Source organism: Myxine glutinosa, chromosome 14 (assembly GCF_964187855.1).
Source record: "Myxine glutinosa chromosome 14, kmMyxGlut1.1, whole genome shotgun sequence".
Taxonomy (NCBI): domain Eukaryota; kingdom Metazoa; phylum Chordata; class Myxini; order Myxiniformes; family Myxinidae; genus Myxine; species Myxine glutinosa.
The window spans coordinates 1,370,029-1,380,793 of NC_136274.1; the positions used below are offsets into that span (position 1 = coordinate 1,370,029).

The 10,765-nt window shown below is 44.3% G+C and overlaps 1 protein-coding gene across 1 annotated transcript in view; it reads left to right on the forward strand.

Moving 5' to 3' along the window:
- Positions 1-10,765, forward strand: part of LOC144888837 (peripheral-type benzodiazepine receptor-associated protein 1-like) — a 192,850-nt gene that overhangs the window by 148,442 nt on the left and 33,643 nt on the right. The window contains exons 3-4 of the mRNA XM_078768299.1: positions 4,834-4,950; positions 5,843-5,971. Of these exons, the coding sequence (XP_078624425.1) occupies positions 4,834-4,950; positions 5,843-5,971 (246 nt within the window). The remainder of the gene's footprint in view (positions 1-4,833; positions 4,951-5,842; positions 5,972-10,765) is intronic.

The following is a 10,765-nucleotide window of genomic DNA, read 5'->3' on the forward strand; positions in this document are numbered from 1 at the left end:
AAGGGTAGGTTGGAGATGGGTCTGAAGTTGTTTAGGGTGTCAGGGTTTAGACCAGGTTTTTTTAGAATGGGGGTAACAGCAGCAATTTTGAGGGAAGGTGGGACGATGCCTGTAGACAGGGAGGAGTTTATTGTTGCAATGATAAGTGGAGAGAGAGCAGGGAGGGAGGCTTTGACAAAGCTGGAGGGGATGGGGTCAAGAGTGCAGGTGGCAGTTTTCATTCCTATGAGGAGTTCAGAGAGGTCAGTAGGAGAGATTGGGGAGAACCGAGACAGGGGATGGCAGGACAAGGGGGGGCAGGTGGTTGGAGGGGGAGCGGGTGCGGCGGTGGTCAAGCTGTTGTAGATGTTGTCAATTTTGCGTTGGAAGAAAGAGAGGAAGGAGATGCAGTTGTCTACTGTGAATGACTGGGTGGTGGTGTTCAGGGGGCGGAGGAGTTTGTTTATTGTCGAGAAGAGTGCTTTTGGGTTTCCGGAGCCAGAGTGGATAATTTGAGAGTAGTAGGCAGAGCGGGCGCGGGAGAGGGCATCTTTGTAGTGTTGTATGTGGTCCTTGTAGGCTTGGGAGTGAACTGTGAGACCCGTTTTATTGCGGAGTCTTTCAAGTTGGCGAGCACGAGTTTTCATCAGGTGGAGTTCAGGGGTAAACCAGGGAGCAGAATGGGTGAAAGAAACTGTTTTGGTTTTTACAGGCGCAAGCTGGTCAAGGCAGGAGGAGAGAGTGTGGTTGTAGTAGTCAGTGAGGTCGGAAGGGGTGTGGAGGTCAATGAAGGGAGAAGTGGACATTTTTTCAGAGAGGGTGGATGAGAATGAGGTAGGTGAAAGAGCGTTTAGCTTACGGAAGTTGATTGTGCGATAATGCCTTGGTGTTGGGGCGGGGATGTTGATGGTCAGAGTGATGGCTAAGTGGTCAGAGAGGGTGAGGTCGGAGCCATAGAGATGGTGCAAATTTAATCCAGTGGAGCAGACAAGGTCCAAAATGTGACCACGGATATGGGTAGGAAAGTCGACATGTTGAGTGAGGTTAAAGCAGGTGAGTAAATCAGTGAAGTCAGTGGTTATTGTGGAGTCAGTGGAGTCCATGTGGATATTGAAATCACCAAGGAGGAGGATTGAGGGGGAGAGGGAACATAGCTGGGTCAGAAAGTAGGAGAAGTCAGACAGGAATGATGGGTGTGGTTTGGGAGGGCGGTAGACGACAGCCATGACTGACTGCGTGTGACCAGAGAGTTTTAAAGCCAGGTGTTCAAATGATGGAGCAGATGAGATGGAGATGAGGTTGGTCTTGATGTCTTGACGGTGGATAACGGCAATTCCACCACCTCGGCCCTCCGAGCGTGGTTTATTGACGTAGGAATATCCATTGGGTGTGGTGAGGTTGAGTGTGTAGTAGTCCAGAGGTTGTTGCCAGGTTTCGGTGAGACAGAGAAAGTCCAGTTTGTTATCCAGGATGTATTCGTTCAGGATGAGGCATTTATTGTTGAGGGACCGGGTGTTGAACAGGGTGAGCTTGATGTTGTTTTGAACAGCAGGGATGAATTCAGGTGATTTAGCCAGGGTTCGTAGGCAAGAGGTGCGATCGTGTGGGTTGCTGTGACCAGGTGCGCTGGGACGAAGAGTGAGAGTGCGCTGAGCCGACCAGAGGACGGGGATGGAGTGACCTGATTGCAAATAAACAAACTTGCGACCGGAGCCACGGTGAATGTACCTGGGTCGTCGGAGGAGTCCATTTGATTTGATGGCAGAGATGCATGATGGGGTGGAGCGGGTATTGAGCAGAAGAAGCCTTGCGGCGGAGTACTTCAGAGCCATGCCAGGCAGGAGCGAAGGGACGAGTACGAGGCCAAGGTCGAGGAGGCAAAGCGGCAAACGCAGCGGCAAACGCAGCGGCAAACGACTGCAGCCGCTAATCAAGACCACAGCGGCAAACAAGGCCACAAGGCCACCAAGACCACAAGGCCACCGGCAAACAAGGCCACGGCCACAAACAACGGGAGCGGGCCTTTCGATTCCGTATTCCGTACCATCAAAAGCAGATTCCGTTATCCAGCCGGAGAACACGCGGCACGTGCGGGTGTGAAAAGGCAGGACAGGTGTGAGATGTCAGGTCAGAAAAGTAGAAGCAGACCCTGTACATCCATCCAGTCGGAGAAGCGGCGAATATGCAACGCCAGCGTCCTCTCGCAACCGAACCCGGAAGGTAACGCTATCTCTGGTATCCACTCATCATATGGAGTCGACCTGGTTGCGGTTGGGAGTTACTAATAATGGTATCTGTAATCTGGTTCTCCAACCTAATGAGCGGACAACATGACGTCATCGCCATGCACGTCCGCCTTGCCTGCAAAGTTCCAGAGGAACCATCTAGCAGTGCGTCATTACGGATTATAAATTCAGATACTGTCACAAGTGCATGCAAAACTCAGTTACCGACCTGGTTTCGCCCTTGTTGGGGCTTCATCAGGGCAACGCAGTGAGGCTTTCCATACACTTGTAACTCTGTGACCCTTTCGGTTTTTATATCAGTCACTATGCGACCTTCATATCATCAGTGGAGAACCGCCAGCAAGGTGTCCCATACAGCTGCTGCTGCACCTTGCTGGGAGCGATAACGTCATGATGGCGATGACGTCATGTTGTCCGCTCATTAGGTTGGAGAACCAGATTACAGATACCATTATTAGTAACTCCCAACCGCAACCAGGTCGACTCCATATGATGAGTGGATACCAGAGATAGCGTTACCGCGTGGCAGGCGGTGCTTATCGCTCCCAGCAAGGTGCAGCAGCAGCTGTATGGGACACCTTGCTGGCGGTTCTCCACTGATGATATGAAGGTCGCATAGTGACAGATATAAAAACCGAAAGGGTCACAGAGTTACAAGTGTATGGAAAGCCTCACTGCGTTGCCCTGATGAAGCCCCAACAAGGGCGAAACCAGGTCGGTAACTGTGAGTTTTGCATGCACTTGTGACAGTATCTGAATTTATAATCCGTAATGACGCACTGCTAGATGGTTCCTCTGGAACTTTGCAGGCAAGGGGACGTGCATGGCGATGACGTCATGTTGTCCGCTCATTAGGTTGGAGAACCAGATTACAGATACCATTATTAGTAACTCCCAACCGCAACCAGGTCGACTCCATATGATGAGTGGATACCAGAGATAGCGTTACCGCGTGGCAGGCGGTGCTTATCGCTCCCAGCAAGGTGCAGCAGCAGCTGTATGGGACACCTTGCTGGCGGTTCTCCACTGATGATATGAAGGTCGCATAGTGACTGATATAAAAACCGAAAGGGTCACAGAGTTACAAGTGTATGGAAAGCCTCACTGCGTTGCCCTGATGAAGCCCCAACAAGGGCGAAACCAGATCGGTAACTGTGAGTTTTGCATGCACTTGACAGTATCTGAATTTATAATCCGTAATGACGCACTGCTAGATGGTTCCTCTGGAACTTTGCAGGCAAGGCGGACGTGCATGGCGATGACGTCATGTTGTCCGCTCATTAGGTTGGAGAACCAGATTACAGATACCATTATATATATATATATATATATATATATATATATATATATATATATATATATATATATATATATATATATATATATACGTATATATATATATAATCGTTAGATTAAATAAGACGCGGACGTAGCTTCAGGACGTCGATCTTTAATTGTCGACAAGCTTTCGACCAACAAAGGTCTTCTGTGAGTCTACAAAAACAGCAGGCATGTAAATCAGTCAAGTATGTATAGTGATGTGTGCAAGATGTGTGATATGTGTACAAAATGCATACAAAAGGAAGAGCCACGCCAAAGTTCACTCACCGGCCCCAAGTTCAACGGAAGTGAAGCGCACCTTCCAGTTACCGTTTGCGTTACAGTTCCGGTGCACGTGCATATACAAATATAGAGATATACATACATAAACACACAAGCATATATTCATATACCATTTATATTCATATAATATATTTATATATTTTTATAAATGACATATAAAGGTAGAATGAATGAATGAAGGAAAGAATGAATGAATGAATGGGTTACGGAATGTTTTGTGAATGAATGAATGTTTTTGTAGACTCAGCAGAAGACCTTTGTTGGTCGAAAGCTTGTCGACAATTAAAGATCGACGTTCTGAAGCTACGTCCGCGTCTTATTTAATCTAACGATTATTTATACAATGCAAATGAGATGCCCTGCTCGTACTGTGGAGTTTCTACTATTTCTTAGTTATATATATATATATATATATATATATATATATATATATATATATATATATATATATATATATATATATATATATATATATACATATATATATATATATATATATATATATATGTATATACACACACACATATATATATATATATATATATATATATATATATATATATATATATATATATATATATATATATATATATAATGTCCATGGCAAAGGCTCAATGCTACATTTGCTACGGCGATTACCATACTCTTACAAATCCTTGCTGATAAATGGATTGCTAATGATTTCAGTTGAAGCACACTCGATTTCACTGTTTGAGTAAGACATCACGTGGTGCCCAAACCTGACTTGCACCATGAGGTCAATCCTGGCACGACTCGCCAGTAGGAACGTATCCTGATATTGCAAGCCCTAAATTGCTGCTTTCCTAGTATTTTGAAGCTCCTTTACCAGCAAGCTTTTAGGTTCTTTGCCATATAGCACACTTTCCCCCCACTTGTTGACAGAATGATAATATAAATGAGGGAAATGTTCATGAAGGCTATTTGCAATGGCGTTCTCTAAGGTCCGGGGCTTTTGGTCCAGCAGAACTGCAAGGCGACGTCAGATGTGCTGTTTCTGGCCAAACAAAATGACAAACTCCAGCGGCAGCTGCACGAACGAGAAAAGATTTGTGATGTCTTGCGACAAGAGAACACACACCTGGTGAGATGTGCAGTTATTTTCTGCATTTCCTGAAGTTGTTTTTTTCATCAATTAACTTTCTTTATGTTAACTTCCTTACACATCCACGTATCTCCCATCCCTGTCCACCCTGACCCCTGTCCACCCTGACCCCTGTCCACCCTGACCCATGTCCACCTGACCCCTGTCCACCCTGATCCCTGTCCTCGGACATCTCGTGCTTAACACCTCCCCCCCCAGTCCCCACACATTTTGTGTCTGACACCCTCCTCCCCCATACCTTGGTCTACACCCCACCCCTTGGTCTACTCCCCACCCCTTGGTCTACTCCCCACCCCTTGGTCTACACCCCACCCCTTGGTCTACACCCCACCCCTTGGTCTACACCCCACCCCTTGGTCTACACCCCACCCCTTGGTCTACACCCCACCCCTTGGTCTACACCCCACCCCTCTGTCTACACCCCACCCCTCGGTCTACACCCCACCCCTCGGTCTAAACCCCACCCCTCGGTCTAAACCCCACCCCTCGGTCTAAACCCCACCCCTCGGTCTACACCCCACCCCTCGGTCTACACCCCACCCCTCGGTCTACACCCCACCCCTCGGTCTACACCCCACCCCTCGGTCTACACCCCACCCCTTGGTCTACACCCCACCCCTTGGTCTACACCCCACCCCTTGGTCTACACCCCACCCCTTGGTCTAAACCCCACCCCTTGGTCGACACCCCACCCCTTGGTCGACACCCCACCCCTTGGTCGACACCCCACCCCTTGGTCTACACCCCACCCCTTGTCCCCTCACACCCCTTGTCCCCACGCGTGTCGTTCCTCACGCCCCTTGGTCTCTCCAGTTCTCATCACCTTGATGTGGATTTGCAGTTATGTTGACGAGGTCCTTTTTGCATGCAGCAGAAGACCACTTCTGTAGACACTAATGAAAAGGTGAAGCTTCTGAAGAAGAGACAAGTGGAGCTTTTGGTAGTTGCCAGGAATCTTGAGGACCGTGCACGCAAGCTGCAAGAAGCCAACGAACACCTGGTCAGTGTTGCCATTTTTGTTCAAAGGCCCTGATATGTATGATGACCTGTGCTGTCGCCTCAAACTCGTGGTCTGGAAGTTGGCCAATAATGACTTTCACACAAAGGTGTGTCGTGCTTTGAGAATACACTGACCATAATGGTCAACATTTGAAAATGGGGGTCTTGGTGCTATCTGAACACAATATGAAGAATGCAATATGTATGTACAGACTTGGCATTTAATATGGAATATTTTTTTTGTGGGGGTGAACTTACTTTTCAAGATGACTTAGAACCAAAAGTTCATTGGAATTATGTTGAAATTATTCTAGATTTTGTTAACGTGACCTTTAAAAGAAACAAAAACCACATTTGACATTTCAAAGCAAATAAATTGATCCTTGAAGGTGATGTAACCCCCGCTCTTGCAGGGAAAATGGCCTTAAAATGCATGTTGTTGTTGTTGTTGTTGCTTGAAGGTGATGTAAACTGATATCGAACTCAATTCACGGACAGTACTGTGTTAAACTTCTGTAGGTTTTCCAGAAGTATCTCTTTATTTTGCACATTAGCCAAATTTATTTTCAACAAAAACAAAAGTTAAATTACGACTGGGATTACGGACAGTAAAAGAACATATGTCACCCACAGGATGAACCGTATCTTGCCATTTGACCTTGACCTTAATAATTTCGTATGGTGAATAGTATGTCTTCATGACCAACGCACATGAAATATTGAAAGATTTTGATGAGAACTGAGGAAATAATTTTTTCATGAAAATTCCGTTTTTTCGTCATGACGTCATCAAATGACGTCATAGCGTCAAACTGTTTACAGATCTGGGAAGCACTCATCAAGGGCATTCATATGAGGTATTACTCGATATGGTACCTACGATTTCAAAATTTGACCTTGGGGTCAATAATTTTCGACCTCCAGCGCTAACCATGAAGGTCAAGGCCGATCGCCACCAAAAACTAATCAGCTGAGCGCCGGACCATATACTAGATTCCCATGAAGTTTGGAGACGATCCGATCAAAGTTACTCAAAAAATAAGGGTTTCGTCGACCTCCATGATTGACCACAAAGTGACCTTGACCTTTGACCTTGACCTTCAAAATTTTGTGTGCTGAAGGGTATCTCTATAGGACTCTGATATGCGAAGTTACAGGAGTTTCCAATAATAACTGTGGTCTACAGAGTGATCTAAACGTGAAAAAAAAATGATTAACCACAAACAAAAAAACAAACAAAAAAACAAATAAACATATGTCACCCACAGGGTGAACCGTATCTTGCCAAGTGACCTTGACCTTTGACCTTGACCTTAATAATTTCGTATGGTGAATAGTATGTCTTCATGACCAACGCACATGAAATATTGAAAGATTTTGATGAGAACTGAGGAAATAATTTTTTCATGAAAATTCCGTTTTTTCGTCATGACGTCATCAAATGACGTCAGAGCGTCAAACTGTTTACAGATCTGGGAAGCACTCATCAAGGGCATTCATATGAGGTATTACTCGATATGGTACCTACGATTTCAAAATTTGACCTTGGGGTCAATAATTTTCGACCTCCAGCGCTAACCATGAAGGTCAAGGCCGATCGCCACCAAAAACTAATCAGCTGAGCGCCGGACCATATACTAGATTCCCATGAAGTTTGGAGACGATCCGATCAAAGTTACTCAAAAAATAAGGGTTTCGTTGACCTCCATGATTGACCGCAAAGTGACCTTGACCTTTGACCTTGACCTTCAAAATTTTGTGTGCTGAAGGGTATCTCTATAGGACTCTGATATGCGAAGTTACAGGAGTTTCCAATAATAACTGTGGTCTACAGAGTGATCTAAACGTGAAAAAAAATGATTAACCACAAACAAAAAAACAAAAAAACAAAAAAACAAAAAAAGAACATATGTCACCCACAGGGTGAACCGTATCTTGCCAAAATGTGAACATGAGTGACTTGCTTCAGGTCACACTGAGGTGAACAGAACTGCTATCCACTAGAAGCGACTCTTTGAGGAATGTCTGCCCACGAGATATTCCGATGATAATCGTTCTAGAGAGTGACCTTGAAAAATACGTGTTTGCCTTATAACGTCACCAAATGACGTCATTTATATAATGTCTAAAGCGACCGCAAAGTGACCTTGACCTTTGACCTTGACCTTAATAATTTCGTATGGTGAATAGTATGTCTTCATGACCAACGCACATGAAATATTGAAAGATTTTGATGAGAACTGAGGAAATAATTTTTTCATGAAAATTCCGTTTTTTCGTCATGACGTCATCAAATGACGTCATAGCGTCAAACTGTTTACAGATCTGGGAAGCACTCAAGGGCATTCATATGAGGTATTACTCGATATGGTACCTACGATTTCAAAATTTGACCTTGGGGTCAATAATTTTCGACCTCCAGCGCTAACCATGAAGGTCAAGGCCGATCGCCACCAAAAAATAATCAGCTGAGCGCCGGACCATATACTAGATTCCCATGAAGTTTGGAGACGATCCGATCAAAGTTACTCAAAAAATAAGGATTTCAACATTTGACCTTGGGGTCAATAATTTTCGACCTCCAGCGCTAACCATGAAGGTCAAGGCCGATCGCCACCAAAAACTAATCAGCTGACCGCCGGACCATATACTAGATTCCCATGAAGTTTGGAGACGATCCGATCAAAGTTACTCAAAAAATAAGGGTTTCGTCGACCTCCATGATTGACCACAAAGTGACCTTGACCTTTGACCTTGACCTTCAAAATTTTGTGTGCTGAAGGGTATCTCTATAGGACTCTGATATGCGAAGTTACATGCGAAGATATGCGAAGATATGGTACCTACGATTTCAACATTTGACCTTGGGGTCAATAATTTTCGACCTCCAGCGCTAACCATGAAGGTCAAGGCCGATCGCCACCAAAAACTAATCAGCTGAGCGCCGGACCATATACTAGATTCCCATGAAGTTTGGAGACGATCCGATCAAAGTTACTCAAAAAATAAGGGTTTCAACATTTGACCTTGGGGTCAATAATTTTCGACCTCCAGCGCTAACCATGAAGGTCAAGGCCGATCGCCACCAAAAACTAATCAGCTGAGCGCCGGACCATATACTAGATTCCCATGAAGTTTGGAGACGATCCGATCAAAGTTACTCAAAAAATAAGGGTTTCGTCGACCTCCATGATTGACCACAAAGTGACCTTGACCTTTGACCTTGACCTTCAAAATTTTGTGTGCTGAAGGGTATCTCTATAGGACTCTGATATGCGAAGTTACAGGAGTTTCCAATAATAACTGTGGTCTACAGAGTGATCTAAACGTGAAAAAAAATGATTAACCACAAACAAAAAAACAAAAAAACAAACAAAATGAACATATGTCACCCACAGGGTGAACCGTATCTTGCCAAAATGTGAACATGAGTGACTTGCTTCAGGTCACACTGAGGTGAACTGAGGTGAACACTGAGGTGAATATTTGAAAATTTTCGATATATTTTCGACCTCAGCGCTAACCATGAACGTCAAGGCCGTTCGCCACCAAAAACTGATCAGCTGTGCACTAGACCATATACTACAATATTGTAAAGTTTCGAGCTGATTCGACTAACAATACTCCAAACATAAGGGTTTAGTTGACCTCCATGATTGGCCGCAAAGTGACCTTGACCTTTGACCTTGACCTTCATAATTTTGTGTGCTAAAGGGTATCTCTAAAAGACTCTGATATGCGAACTTACAAGAGTTTCCAAAGGGAACTGTGCTCTACAGAGTGACCTAAACAATGCGAACTAAAGCAATACAATATACATGAAAAGTGCAGTTTTTTCGTCATAACGCCGTCAAATGACGTCACATTGTCAAACTAGTTATATGTTTGGAAAGCACTCAACAAGGGCTTCAATTTGAGGTACTACTCGATATGGTAACTGAAACTTGAAAATTTTACCTTTTGGTCAAAATTGAATGACCTTCAAAATGACCTTGAAGGTCAAGGCCGATCGACACCAAAAACTAATCAACTGAGCGCCATACCACACCCTATATACCCACCAAGTTTGGAGATCATAAGATCAAAGTTACTCAAAAAATAAGGGTTTCGTAATTTGACCTTGGGGTCAATAATTTTCGACCTCCAGCGCTAACCATGAAGGTCAAGGCCGATCGCCACCAAAAACTAATCAGCTGAGCGCCGGACCATATACTAGATTCCCATGAAGTTTGGAGACGATCCGATCAAAGTTACTCAAAAAATAAGGGTTTCGTCGACCTCCATGATTGACCACAAAGTGACCTTGACCTTTGACCTTGACCTTCAAAATTTTGTGTGCTGAAGGGTATCTCTATAGGACTCTGATATGCGAAGTTACAGGAGTTTCCAATAATAACTGTGGTCTACAGAGTGATCTAAACGTGAAAAAAAATGATTAACCACAAACAAAAAAACAAAAAAACAAACAAAAAAACAAACATACAAGCTGACTAATACATCTTGCAAAAACTTCGTTTTGGCAAGATAAAAACAAACATACAAGCTGACTAATACATCTTGCAAAAACTTCGTTTTGGCAAGATAACAAACAAACAAACAAACATACAAGCTGACTGATACATCTTGCAAAAACTTCGTTTTGGCAAGATAATTACAGTTCAGTACTTCTTGTAACCCCCACAAGCATTCAGGAGAGGACATACACGTCGAGGTATGCTGTACACGAGATTTGCCAAGGTTTGGACAGGAATCGCTTGCCATGCAGTGACAATAGCCTGCTGCAATTCACGCACAG